We start from the raw sequence: 15,131 nt of genomic DNA, 5'->3' as shown, positions 1-15,131 counted from the left end.
GCCGGGAACATGTTAAAGGTGAAAAGAATTTATATTGTATTTTAACATTAACTATGATTTCTAAAAGGACAATTTTGGGTGGGACACAGAGGAAAGCTTAATGATCCAAAATCAAGCATTACATAACCTGAAAAGGCAGTGCAAATCTGCTTTCTGAGCGGGACCGAGAGTGACACAGACACACGCATGCACTAAAAGCCCATCCAATGATGGGAAGATACTGTGAAGGAAATGCACCCCATCCCGTTTCCCTTACCCCCTTCCAAAGCCCCTTACATCCCCTCACTCTCTTTCATTTCCTCCCCCCACCCAATCTTCTCACATACCCTGGTTCCCTCCCCTTCCCACACTTCCCCTCTTTCACTCACCTTCTTTCCCTTCCTCCCTCACGCTGGTTCCATCCTCCCCTCATGAACCCCTCCCTCCTCTTGGTTCACTCCCTCTTCCCACCCCATGAACTCCTCACCCCGGTTCATTCACTCACTCTCCTGGTCCACTCACTTCTCCACCCCCTCCAATCGGTTTGGTCTCTTCCCCCACCCTGTGATCTTTCAGTTCATTCTTTCCCTACCCAGCCCCTGCCCCTCCCCCACCCCTGGACTCCTTCACTCACCAGCGCCTATTGGCCAAACAGTAGTAGTAGGAGGATGGTGGCCTTGCAGTATCTCTGGTGCATCCTCCCTCCTCCACGTCATGCTATGAACCAGGGGGCTCAATGTGCGCCATTCAGGCGCCAGCAGGAGAGAAGGGAGGACGCGGCCCCTCCTCCCGAGTGAGAAGATCTGGGGATGGGTGGGTAGATTGTGCTGTCCACTGCCACCAATGTTTCTCTTCTAGGATGGGCTCAAGTTTCAAAGTGAGAGAGAGAGAGAGAGAGGGCAGAACTGGAGAGTACAGGGAGGGGTGGAGCTTAATTTCCTCTTTATTATAGTTCGATATGCAGATGTACACTTTTGCAGATTAGGAAGACAATCCACATTCTCTATAATGGGCCCTACATCAAAGCTACCATCATGCGGGGAGTCAATATCTAGGCAGTAACGCCTGCGAAGGAGTAGACTGAGTTCCAGGTCACAGCCTTGCAGATCTTTTCAGTAGAGGCTAACCTGATTTGCCTCTCCAAGGTCAGACCAGCAAGGGCGCAGGCAACGAGTAGGTGATTTGTTATCCAATTAGACCCAGAAATCCCAGGCTTGTTGAGGCAAAAAGCCCAAACAGCTGGGAAGGCTTTCTATTTTCAATCCAACCAGCCTAGGACTTGTGTTTACGTTTTCTAGCACGTGGTTGTGGTGCTGGAAAGCAAAGGTTTCAAGATGACAGGCTGGCTGAGGTGAAAATCCCTCATGAGCTTAGGCAGGGCGTTTGGATGTTATGAGGAAACAGTATGAAGCAGATAACCTCTGACCTGGAAGCAACTTCATACCACACTGGAGGTGGCTTGATGGGTTTCTTCATCGGAAGCCTCCCTTCATACATTTTTACAGCTAAAGGTTGTACAGAAATCAATCTTCCTGCAGTTTTTATTCAGGACATGAGAAAGCCTCTTAAGTCTCGCAGTCCCAGCAGAGAGCAAAGCTCCTCCATTTGCTAACATGTGAATTGGAAAGACTACAAGAGTGCATTGCTTTGATGCCTTTTCCACGCTGCTCCAGGCCTCCAGCAGATCAGTGATTTGCTGCTGCTTCAGTGGGCCTGGACGTTTTCTTCAAATCTTCAAGATGAGGGAGTAACTGCCTCGTGTGGCTCTTTCAGCAGATGTTACAAGGAGATGCACTGTGACTTCTCTCCCAGATGACTGGATCAGAGCAGTAATGGGACATTTCCTGCATGCAATCTGGATGGAACTGGACGTCGCTGACCTTTTCCAACAGTGTAAAATTAAAGGAAGAAATTCTGAAGAGGAAAAGACAAAACCCCAATGTATGAAAACATAGGATACACCAAGAGGCCTGGAGGAGTAGAGTAACCGCAAAAAAATCAAAACTAGATGGGAATAAAAACAAAACTAGTAAGCTAGGAAGCCAAAAGGGCCCGAAAAACATTGAAAATGGAGTAGAAAAGCCAAAATAGCCTTCAAAAAAGAGAACAAATATGCTAAGGGGTCAAAGCAATGCCCATTCCTCTTGGCAGAAGGAAATGAACCAAGGAACACGGTGGGGGAACTGCCATGCCTACTCAGTAGGAATTTCAGAAATTCCTAGGATGTCCCCCATGTGTTCCTTGGGCGGGAGCTGCAGAGGCTGTGCGGTGAAAGAGCCCTCTTCATGCGCTGCTCAACAAACCTCGTGCCTGAAAGAGGCAGGCCTCCGGTGGGGGCTGCCAGACAGGCAGCAGCAACAAATGCATGTGGGATCCAGATTTCAGGGCTGCTGAATGCTTGCAAGCTGTGGGCCATTAGATGGAGCTGCAGCCCTTCCTTTCGGGAGGCCGAGGGGCAAAGGAAGGCACAAAACTTCTCGGAACATAGAAACACACACAGCACACAAAGAACCACACATAGGATGACACACTTATTCAAGTCAAAAGTCAGGGGCATTTTTCCCAATGCAAAAAAACCACAAATAGAAGCCACTTTTGTAAGAGGTGTTTGCTAGATGCCCTCCCCTCCTTTTGTCTCCCACACAATGTACCAAGACGTTTGCTTATTGATTGCCATGGCTGGAACACTGCTCACCATGCAAATGAGACATTTATAGCGGTCCCCGCGGGAGAGCTGTCTTTCTAACTCACGGATACGAGCCTTTAGTGCTTCAAGCGTTGTCACCGTGGAATCTTCTGTAATTCTGCAAGAACAACACAGAGTCAGGTCAGGCTGGCACGTCCTGCTGCTCCGGGCACACGCTCATGGCGGCGGCAGCAGCCCAACAAGCAGCATATTAAAGCAGTATACTTTTTTTGGTAGTTAAACAAAAGGCACCATCTTCTTCATGCCTATCTTACTATCATTTCATTGGAGATTTTATTCTTGAAAGTTGTTTTTTTTTTTTTTTTTACAATTTCCACCAACATTTTGAATCAAAGCAAATAAAGGGTGCTCCCATGCTGCTCATCATCTGAACCCCATACAGAGGTAACACGGACACAAGGCACAAACTGCTGAATAGCAGATCTTCATCACAACCTCCTTGACACACAAAGGATTTAATACAGCATGAACCGCCAAAGAGCAAATTTGAAGAAGGAAATTAAAAAAAAGTAAAATAAAAAAGTAGTGGGTTCATGGGTATTCTAATATATAATAGAACGGTCTCCAGATTAAACACAAATGAAACCCCCCACACCCCTGAAGCTCTCCAACAGACAAATCCAATAGAGTGTGGCCACAGAAATCGTGTGTCATACGCCCAAGGCTATATACATTCTATATATTTATTTTAAGTTATTTATATAGCAATAAAATATTGGACAAAACAGTTTACAATAAATTAAAAGACAAAACAAATGAAAAATAAGAGTAGGAAAATGACATACATAAAATGATATAAAATAGACAAACATTATAAGATAATATTAAAAACTAATTAAAATCAAAGGAAGGGAGAAAAAAAAACGAGAGAGTAAAAAATAAAACAGAATAGTGGTAACAACTGTGTATAATGGAATTAAGTGAGGTTTGTGTCGGAGATGGCAAAAGCTTTTGAGAATAGGTATTTTTTAGTGATTTCTTGAATTCTTTGAGATTTGACGAAGAGGAGTCAGTAAAGAGTTCCATAATAATGGACCTACTTCTGAAAAAAACCCTTTTTCTGGTGATATCAAAGCAAGCTAGACGTATTGAAGGGATATCTAGTGTATTTTTGTTTAGAGATCTTAAATGCCTAGATGGTTTGTAGATCTGGAGAATGGAACAGAGTCAAATCGAGGATGGATTATGTAATAGACAATATTTTATAGAGGATTCTAAATTTGATGGGTAACCAATGTAGAGAGCATAGTGTTGGGGTGATATGACTTAGGGAAGCAGAATTTTGTATAAGCTGTAAAGGTTGGATTGCAGAGTCAAGAAGTCCCGTTACAGTAGTCCAATCCTGAGAAGATTAAGGACTGGAGGACAAAATGGAAATCATGAAAAAATAAAAGCGGACGTAGGCGTTTGAGTAGATGCAGTTTAAAGAAAGAATTTTTGACTGTTAAAGAAATGTGTTGTGACATAGACAAATCTGAGTTTAGTAAGACTACCAGATTTCGAGCTTTAGTGAGAATTGGTATGGAAGTTCCATTTAAGAGAAGGTGTGCAGGGGGGACCATTGGAGAAATTACTTACCTGATAATTTGTTTTCCTTAGTGTAGACAGATGGACTCAGGACCAGTGGGTTATGTGCTCTTCTGTTAGCAGACGGGAGACGGAGTCAGATTTCAAAGCTGATGTCACTCTAGATCCACCCCTGCAGTGACCTCAGCTCTTCAGTATCTCTCCGTCTCCTAGCAGATGCGGACACTATCCCACACACTAGAAGAGTGTTAAGAATTACAGCAAAGAAGAAACAAAATTTACCTCAAGGAAGATCGAGCCCTGCTCTCCTGCGGTGATACCTAAGGGTCCCTCCCCCAGTCGAGATTTCCTGAGGTGATCTCCGATATCCCTCAGAGATGGGCCTTGGTCTGGCAGCCGGTTCCCAGCGGGGACTTAGTCCCCAGAGTGGCTGAAAGGCAGCGAGTGCAGAAAACGGTGAAAGTATTTCCCTCTCCCCTCGCAGCTGGAGACCGTCCGGCACACGATCGGTAAGCGCCGAGACCAGGTAAGGAAAAAAATCTTTAAATTCAGGTCTCCAGTCTCCAGAGCTCGGATTGCCATGCCGAATCCGTTCCCGGCGAGGTTGGAAGGGAGCACCGATCGGGTTGAGCAGCTTTGCTTGGGCTAGGCCCCGATCCGGCGCAAGGGTCCACACACGTTGGGACCCTCGGGGGGGGCACCATCTTATGCACGGGGGTCGTCGGTGCCATCTTCCCTTCTCGGCCAGTGGTACGCGTGGGGCAGGCCGAGGCGCCTAACTTGCACGCATCCAATATAGACCCGAGCACACCTACGCACACAACTGAGACACCATTTGAAGGGTTAGCAATCGAACTTAGAAATAGTATTTCAGTTTTGTTGAGGTTTAGTTTTAGACAGCTGTGAGATAACCATCTATCAATCAGTCTCAGACCAAGATGATTTGTAAGATATGAAAAACTGTATGTCGTCGGCGTACACTTTAAATTGAACATTCAGAGCAGAAAGTATGTGACACAATGGGATTAGGTAAATGTTGAAGAGGACTGGGGAAAGCGAAGATCCTTGAGGGACTCCTGAACGGGCTGTAAGGAGCTGAGGAATGTGGACCAATGTTAACCTGATAGGTACAGTTAGATAGAAAGCTCTTAAACCATTCAAGTACTGTTGAATTTATTCCCATGGAAAGAAGACTGGACAAGAGAATTTGGTGATCAAAAGTGTCAAAGGCAGCCGAGATGTCTAAGAATACCAGTGTTTGAATCAAAACCACGTAGATAAGTGTGTCAAATGAAGACAGAAGTAGTGTCTCAGTTGAATGTCCTTTTCGAAAGCCATGTTGACAAGGGAGTAAAGTGTCATGTTCTAAGAGAAATTCGTTTAACTGAGGTAAAACAATTGATTCAATGAGTTTGGCTAAAGAGGTGATAGAGGCTATTGGCCAAAGATTACTGAAGTCCCACCAGTGAAGACCACTCTTATAATCTGAAAATACTTTCATCCAAGCATTAGTGACCTCGCGTGACCATGGATACCATGAGCCATGTTTGGACTCCTGTCTGTGCCAGGGGCTCCTTCGGTAGCATTTCAGAGGTGTGCGTTTTCACACTCACAGCAAGGAGCCAGTGCTTATGCATCATTTAGTTAATGAAACGCGCTGCATGAGTTTCAATTAAAAACCACACACACACACAGCCTAACATTTACAATCAGTCAATATCCACTATGACATAGGAGAGCCAAGCCAAGCACAATGACCACCCTCAAATAATGAAGAGGGACTGAGGATTACACCCTTGGGCACACAACAAATGATGGCCCCTTGTAAAACTATTGAAATTGGCTTCAGAGCTTGGTTCTGTCCTTTGGATATAAATGCTGGTGACAGGTAGTTTTCTCTCTTTATACTGGATAATATGACACAGAAGTACTATAAAGTGCGCACATCTTTATGTCTAGGGAGGTTACTTTCAAAGTGTTTTCTGCATGCAGAAAACGTCCTGAGGAAAACAGATTCCCTCACCAGGTAAAAGTATCCACGCTGTGAACAATGTGGGCACTTTTACCTCTGCCAAAAAAGGAGTGAAGGGGGTCCTTCTGCTTACTGACGGCTAACTGGTTTGGGCACATTCTGGGACTTATCTTGAGGGGGGCCAGGCAGTGGTCTATATGTGATTTTATGAATGTTCCTTGTTAAATGTGGGCTATAAATGATTTTAAATAAAGTGATCCGCTATTCTCTTGCCAGCTGAACCTCCACACGGGTGCTTGCGGCCCCACAGGTGCAGCCTACTCAGGATTGCAAGCACCACAATCAATTTAAAAGTGCAGCATATAAGAAAGGAGAACTGGGAATAAGGTGCAGAGAAGCAACAGATGAAGGCTGTATTTTAGGCACGAGCCAGGACTGCTGCTGGCTTTAGAAGAGGAGGTCTGCCCAGGAAAATGCAGCATGAGACAGGGGAAAATAAAAATAATATTCATACTTACACCATCACCAAGATCCCCCCCATTTCCAAAGAGTAAAAGCCAAAAACGTGACTTTAAAGCACAGCACCCACACTACATTGATAACATTGCTTAACAGCGCCAACACTGAAGAATACACAACTTGTACACCACTGCCGAGGTCAGGATGGTGCCGCAGTGTGAGCAGCAGAGCAGAGACTGGGGGACAGGGCAGGGAAGCTTGTGCGACCCATGCTGCAGAGAGCCTGGTGGGAGCAGGATGAGACAGAGAGAGAAAGGGGCAGAAATACTGCTGGAAGGGGATACTGCCACCTCGCCCCTCGTCTTTTGCTAACATAAGGCTCTGTGGTACTGTGCACTGTGATTCCTGTGACCTACAGGACAGTGTCCCGCCCTGCCACGTATGTGAGGGAAGAGTCCAGGTCCACACTGATTGCGACAGCCTGCCACGCTGTGCAGGTTACCCCAAGCCTTATGTTAAGGGCAGTAACTGCCGCTCCCTGCAGGTTACCCCCATGTTTCTGTTAAGGGTAATAACTGCCGCTCCGTGCAGGTTACCCCCATGTTTCTGTTAAGGGCAGTAACTGCCGCTCCGTGCAGGTTACCCCCATGTTTCTGTTAAGGGCAGTAACTGCCGCTCCGTGCAGGTTACCCCCATGTTTCTGTTAAGGGCAGTAACTGCCGCTCCGTGCAGGTTACCCCCATGTTTCTGTTAAGGGTAATAACTGCCGCTCCCTGCAGGTAAACCCCCATGTTTCTGTTAAGGGCAGTAACTGCCGCTCCGTGCAGGTTACCCCCATGTTTCTGTTAAGGGTAGTAACTGCTGCTCCCTGCAGGTTACCCCCATGTTTCTGTTAAGGGTAGTAACTGCCGCTCCCTGCAGGTTACCCCCATGTTTCTGTTAAGGGCAGTAACTGCCGCTCCGTGCAGGTTACCTCCATGTTTCTGTTAAGGGCAGTAACTGCCGCTCCGTGCAGGTTATCCCCATGTTTCTGTTAAGGGTAATAACTGCCGCTCCCTGCAGGTTACCCCCATGTTTCTGTTAAGGGCAGTAACTGTCACTCCGTGCAGATTACCCCAAGCCTTATGTTAAGGACAGTAACTGCCGCTCCCTGCAGGTTACCCCCATGTTTCTGTTAAGGGTAGTAACTGCCGCTCCCTGCAGGTTACCCCCATGTTTCTGTTAAGGGTAATAACTGCCGCTCCGTGCAGGTTACCCCCATGTTTCTGTTAAGGGAGTAACTGCCGCTCCGTGCAGGTTACCCCCATGTTTCTGTTAAGGGTAATAACTGCCGCTCCGTGCAGGTTACCCCCATGTTTCTGTTAAGGGCAGTAACTGCCGCTCCCTGCAGGTTACCCCCATGTTTCTGTTAAGGGTAATAACTGCCGCTCTGTGCAGGTTACCCCCATGCCTTCTAAGGGTGGTCAATATTAACATTCAAAACCAAGCACTGTCAAAACCATAAAAAAAAAATTACTGCTATCAACATTTTCACAGGGTGAGCAGCCTCATTGATAATTCAGATAGTGCTACTTGGAACGTGATTTGCCTAAAGACTTGGCCCTAGAAGCCGTCCTGCACTTTTTCCCAGACTGTAAGAGTCAGGACCCAGCATTAGATGTCCAATTCCTATCTCCCCCCTCGATGCTGGAGTTGGGTGCACCACAGTCTCTCCTCCCCTGCAGACAGGAGCAAAGAGCTCTCACACACTCACTACCTCCTCCCCTAATCCCCTGAGGCAATGTGGCTTCTTAAGAAAACAGATCTCTCCTGATGTGCAGTATATCCATCCTGCTCAGGGAAGCTGTCATCATTTTAGGTATCCAACTCGATTCGGATCTTAGTTTTGAGCCTCAGGTTTTCTACCACATACGACGATCAAACTACTTCCTTTGCTTCATCCGGTGATTAAACTCTTTCTTGAACATTGCTGATCTTAAAACTTTATCCTACTCCTTTATACTAAACTGCTTGGATTAGTACAATGCATGCTATCATGGTCTCTCGTCCCATTTTAAACATCACCTTCAACAGGTTCAAAACCCAGCTGCAAAGCTGCCAATAAAAGAAATTGGACCAGGTTCCACCATGACTACATGTGCTTCATGGCTTACCAGCTTCACTTCATATACAATTCAAAATTGGGAGTCTCATGTTCTAGGCCCTACAATGGGACAGTCCATCCTTCTTTGCCAATCTCCTGAGCCCTTATGTACCCGGCCACTCGCATCGATCCTCTCAGCCTCGCCTCTTATCCATCCCCTCCTTCAAACAGATTGGGATTCTTAGCTCCTCGCTTCTGCAATTCTCTTCCCCTCGCACTTCACCTGGAAAAAGACTCCAGCAACTTCAGAAAGAGGCTTAAATCTTTTCTTTTCTGCCAAGCATATGACGATTGAGGCCTAACTTCCCTTGCTACTCTGATGTACTTTAATTTGTGCTCCAATTTTTGCTTTTATCTTTATCGTTTGTTCTTAGTTTTTTAAGCTTCTTTTATTTTATAGTTATTTTTTTTATGATTACTGTTTTATTGTTGATTGTACTGTGCCAGCTTCTATTTAGTTTTATGTAAGAATGTGATCTATCAAGTGGAATAAACTAACTAATCCGGTTGCTTGCATGCTGCCTGAGAGGGGAGGGGCTGTAGCAGGAAGCAGAGAGCTGTTCTCTGCTGCTTGAGATTTGGGGCAATGGGTCTCCTGCAAGTAAGTGACCCACTTGTGTGACATTGTGGACCAGACTGTCATCAGAGAAAGCTGGAGGAAGAGACATAATGGAAGGTAACAGGAGGACTAGGAAAGAAGAATCAGAAGAAGATAGAGAAAATCAGAGTAGAGGACAGACTGGGAGAAGTACAAAGACAAAAAAAGCTCAGATGACAAAGATATTTAAAAAAACAACGTATTTTTAGTTTAGAAACCAGATTCTGTTACTTTTTAACATGGATACGGGAGAGTTGCATACCTGTAACAGGTGTTCTCAGAGGACAGCAGGATGTCAGTCCTCACACATGGGTGACATAATTGGATGGAGCCCTGCACAGAAAACGTATGTCAATCTTTCTAGAATCACGAGTCTGCATGGGGTCCCCTCAGTCTTATATCATAGAAATAATGAGAAAACCCAACTCCATGGGCTGGCAGATGGGTTTCTTGAGGACTGACATCCCACTGTCCTTGGAGAACACCTGTTACAGGTAAGCATCTCTGTTTTCTCTGAGGACAAGCAGGATGGTAGTCCTCACCTATGGGTGAATCTCTAGCTACAGACATAAAAGGGGACCAAAACAACCACCAAAATAAGTGCCACTGGGCACAAGTAGGTTTTTGTTTTCTTTTACTTTTTATTTCTCAGATTTTTCAGTATACTGGGATGGCACCTGCCTCGATTCTGGGTGATGAGATCTGGGAAAGTCCCCAGCCTGACTGGTTTCTGAATGGACATCTCCTGAAGGAGTGCAAACCACACCTGTCTTGGCTAAAGTGGGGTTATGAGGTTCATAGTCCTTATGTTCTTGTGAAACTTCAAGAGTCTTCACCATCAGTGGAGCTGGAGGACAAACATACAAAAGACCTTCACCCCAATGACGGGCAAAGGCACCTCAGGCTGGTTTGTGGTGTGTCTGAGGAATCTTCCTGTTCCAAGATGCTGCGAAGAGATCGATGACTGGGCTTCCTTAGAAGCGGAAGATCCAATTCACGACTCCTTGGGTCCAGAGACCATTCGTGGAGTCTGAAGGCATGACTCAGTCTGTCTGCTATCACATTTTCCGTTCCGGCCAGATACATGGCCCTAAGCACCATCCCGTGGAAGAGGGCCCATGACCAGAACTGGACCGCTTGACATAGGAGCTATGATCCCATATCTCCCTGATTGTTGAAATACCATATTGCTAACTTGGTTGTCGGTCTGTATCAATACAATTTTGTTGGACAGCTGATCTCTGAAAGCCCACAGCACATACCTGATTGCCCAGCACTCCAAGAAATTGATTTGGCAGAGACATCCCTGGGAGGACCATAAATCCTGGGTGCTGAGTCCATCTGCATGAACTCCTCAGCCTGAATGGCTTGTTACCACTGTGGCCTTAATGTCCATTGGGCCTTTTGCATGTGCAAAAGTGCCAATAAAGTGATGTGGACTGTAGCGGCCATGTGGCCCAACAACCTCAACATGTGCCACGCTGATGTCTGCTGGCTCTGATGCGCTCCCATTGTGATGGTCATCAGGTTGATAGCCCATTGCTGGGGCAGGAAGTCCTAGACCTGAGCAGTGTCTAGCAGGGCTCCAATAAAGTCCAATTGTTGTGATGGGCTGAGATGGGACTTGGTGTAGTTGACAACGAACCCTAGTAACTCCAGCATCCAGATGGTCAAATGCATTGATTCCTCTACCCCTGCCTGAGAGGTGCTCTTGACCAGTAAATCATCCACATATGGGAAAACATGAACCCCCAGTCTGTGAAGGAGCTGCACCACTACGGCTAGGCATTTCATGAAGATGCAAGCCCAAACGGAACAATGTGACTGGAAATGCTATTTTTCCACCATGAGTTGGAAATACTTCCAGTGACCTGGGAAGATCTTGATGTGAATGAAGGTGTCTTTTAGATCAAGGGAGCACAGCCAGTCCCCTTTTTGTAAGAAGGATATCAGGGTGCCCTGGGAAACAATCTTGAACTTTTCTCTTTTGATGAACTTGTTCAAGGCCCTTAGGCCTAGGATGGGACACAGTCCCCCTGTTTTCTTTGGTATCAGGAAGTACTGGGAGTAAAATCACCATCCTCTTTGCCCTGATAGCATGGGCTCGACTGCCCTGGCCGTTAAGAGGGAGAGCAGCTCTGCTACGGATATGCTATCAAGCCCCTAAATGGGCTTGGGGGGGGGGGACACCCAATAGCCTTCCCCTGACTGGCAGGTCCATTGCTCCGGATACTGGTGACCTAGCTATGATTGCTGCGATCCAGTCAGAACTCCATCCCCAGAGTTGACTGAGGAGCCAGCTAAGACTTCTGTTGTCTGCTTTGAGGGGCTTGGTGTTACTGATGGGAGCGAGGGGGCTGAGGATAGCATCTTTGGGAGGAAAAAGGACTTCCTAGGCCCAAACCTCAATGGCCTCCTGGCTAAGGAGGACAGATCCTGAGTGCCAGTGGAAAGCTGTTGGAGTGTCGCATGGTGATCCTGGATTGGGGCCATCATATCCTTCACCTTATATCTGAACAGATTCTCTCCTGTACATGGCACATCAGCGAGTAGCTCCTACACCTCCAGTTGGAGATCCGAGGCCTGCAGCCATGCAAGTCTGTGGGCGCCAATTTCCGCTGCAGAGACCCTTGTTACCTTTTTGAAATCATCATAGCTCAAACAGACCCCATATTTTCCGCACTCCAGACCCTTATGCACCAGCAACTGGAGGATGTCTTGCTGCTACTGAGGCAGTTGCTCCGGAAACTTTCTGTACCTGCTTCAGGATGTCTCACATGCATTGGCTCACATAGAGCTGGTACACTGCTATGCGGGCAATGAGCATAGCGCTGGAACACCTTCCGCCCAAGAGCATCCATTGCTCTACGATCCTTCCTCGGGAGTGCTGAACAATGGGTCCAAGAGTGCTTGGCCTTCTTGAGAGCAGATTTCCTGACCTTTGATTGGTTAGGCAGCTGACACTTGTCGAATTTGAGAGCCTTTTGGACAAGATAAACCATGTCCGCCTTCCTATTAATGGGAGACACTGTGAGAGGGTGTTTCCACATTCTCATCAGTAACTCCACGAGGATTTCATACACTGGGAATATCACAATCTCCTTGGGAGGCTCCATATACTAGAGGATATCTAGCATTTTGTGCCTGGTATCCTCTACAGTCTACAACTAAAATGGGATGGCCTCCACCATCACCCAGACAAACTCTGGAAAGGAGAGGTCCTCTGGTGGAGACTTCCTTTGATCATCTGGAGGAGATAATTCTGAGGGGAGATCATCTGAAGGATTGTCAGAAACATTGGAGGAATCATCCCCCCTAGGGGCCATACGCGCTGAAGTTTGTTGGCTCGATGACGGTAGCAGAGGACCTGGAATGCATCCTTCTTCGGCATTTACGTCTAGAGAAATGAAATCAGCCCCAGCTGCCACCACCTCAGACGCTGATTCTGACTGTTACAGTGGATGGCCCGATCCAGAAATCAAGGCGTGGGAAGGAGTTACCGGTGCTCTGGGACTCAAAGATGTTTGAATGTCCAAGAGCGTAAGAGAACTCTCTCCTCCTGCTGCTACAGTTGATGCACCTCCGGGAGATATGTCTGCAGAAGTAAAGACGTCATCGATATATTGTTGTACTGGACCAGGTAAGGAAAGGGCCAAGGAACCTTCCCTTCTGCTTGGTATGCAGCATAGTAAGTGCCAGGAAAAATGTTCAGTGTATGGAGCTCAACACCACACGACTTTCTCCTAAGACGTCATCTTGGATCTCCCATACCTCTAAGTCTTAATTTCTGTAATCTACTTTGGAACCAAACTTGGCAAAGAGTGAAATATCAAATACTGTTAATAAATAAGTAAATGTAAATTATATGGCATGAGAAAGGCTTCGAAAGGAGATCTGGAGAGAATGAAAGGATGCCTGAAGGAATATGTTAAGTAAACATTAGGACAGAAATGAAGAGAAAATAAAGTGACATCCATTGCACTTATAGAATGATTGCACCACCCTATTAACTGTTCAGGCCCCCCGACTCCTCAATACTTCTGAGAATCAGTACAACATTCCAGAGCCAGACAAGCCCCACAGAAGAGGCAGATATTAACATTTGATATTTGTTTACTGGATGCAATCATCAGGAGCTGAGGCATGTAAAGCAAATCATACAGAAAGGAGAGGACGTGCTTTTTGCTTATCATAGGGGAACCCCCACCCTGATCGCTGCATTTTGGAAAAGAAGGGGATAGTTATGGGACTGGAAATCCACAGGCTCCGCTCTTTAGCACTCAGGTAAGAATGTGGGTCTATTTGTGGGGGCCCAATGTGAACAACATGCTGAGTAGGGGAGGATAGAGCTCGATCCAGAGTGAGACCGTGATGTTGTGGTGTCTACATAACATGCATAGACAGACTCAGAGTGCCTAAACTAAAATGTACAGAGAGAAAAGAAACCAACCAGGCAGCATGTCTCAGGGTGCACTTGTGAACCATTACTCCAGCCAGCCGGGCAGAAAAATACACTCAAGCACGGCTAGACAAGCAGCGTCTTTGGAAAGATGTATATGGACTCGCTTCTGTAAAGTCCTGGGAAGTAAACATGTGTGTCCAGTAATAAAAGGAATGAATAGAGGTAATGCTCAGTACCTGCTGCTTGATACAATGAGGAATCAATATGAGGGCTGGGGATCAAGGTGCTAGTTAGCTGGAAAATTATCACAGTTGCACACCTTAGGCTGTGGGGACCCTGTAACAATCAATGACAGGGGGTATTGATTTAGTTATTATCACTTCATATGCTCTAGACATTGTTAAATATACATTTATTGCTAGCCTTGACCCTTAATCAAAAGCGCGCAGCTCTCCTTTGCTGTGAAAAGGCTGTATGCTATACACTGTGGTCTCTGCTGATAACTTCTGTATCCAATGTACCACAAGAAGTGCAAGACATGATCTGCTTAATGAGAGGATAACAACACAGCAAGAGAGTATCTGAAAGAGATACCCTGGGAAGAATGATTACATAGAAACATAGAAATGACGGCAGAAGAAGACCAAACAGCCCATCCAGTCTGCCCAGCAAGCTTTCACACTTTTTTTTTCTCTCACATACTTATATGTTTCTCTTGGCTCTTAGTAACCTTTTTTATTCTATTTCCCTTCCACCCCCGCCATTAATGTAGAGAGCAATGTTGGAACTGCATCTAAGTGGAATTAAGCACCACAATAAGCAAGCTACACCCATGCTTTATCTGTTTATCCAGATTATGTAATTCAGTCCTTGTTGATTGTTGCCTGAAAATAGATCCACCTTTATTCATTCCCCCCTGCCGTTGAAGCAGAGAGCCATGCTGGCTATGCATTGAAAGTGAAGTATCAGTCTTGCTCCCCTGCCGTTGAAGCAGAGAGCTATGCTGGATATGTGTGAAGTGTCAAACTTCCTCCCTTGCTGTTGAAGCAGAAAGCTATGCTGGCTTTGCATTGAAAGTGAAGTATCAGCTTATTTGGTTTGGGGTAGCAACTGCCGTAACAAGCAAGCTACTCCCCGCTTTTTTGTGAATGCAAATCCTTTTTCCCACATTTCCTCATTGCCGCTGAAGCTTAGAGCAATGTTGGAGTCGCATTAACCGTGTGTACGTTTATTGAATAAGGGTATTATCACCAGGTAGTAGCCATCGTTCCCGTGAGCCACCCACTCGTCATTCACATCCTCTAGACTTTATGGATCCACAGAGTTTATCCCATGCCCCTTTGA

The 15,131-nt window shown here is 46.1% G+C and overlaps 1 protein-coding gene across 4 annotated transcripts in view; it reads right to left on the bottom strand.

The window, feature by feature from the left end:
* LOC115099775 (E3 ubiquitin-protein ligase RNF220-like) overlaps window positions 1-15,131 on the bottom strand; it is a 207,260-nt gene that overhangs the window by 22,408 nt on the left and 169,721 nt on the right. For all 4 annotated transcript variants that reach the window (XM_029617612.1, XM_029617613.1, XM_029617614.1 and 1 more), the window contains one exon: window positions 2,675-2,783. In XM_029617612.1, the coding sequence (XP_029473472.1) occupies window positions 2,675-2,783 (109 nt within the window). The remainder of the gene's footprint in view (window positions 1-2,674; window positions 2,784-15,131) is intronic.

This window comes from Rhinatrema bivittatum, chromosome 10 (assembly GCF_901001135.1).
Source record: "Rhinatrema bivittatum chromosome 10, aRhiBiv1.1, whole genome shotgun sequence".
NCBI classification, from domain to species: domain Eukaryota; kingdom Metazoa; phylum Chordata; class Amphibia; order Gymnophiona; family Rhinatrematidae; genus Rhinatrema; species Rhinatrema bivittatum.
The sequence above is the reverse complement of the archived record's forward strand: the minus strand, read 5'-3'. Positions and strand labels throughout refer to the sequence as shown.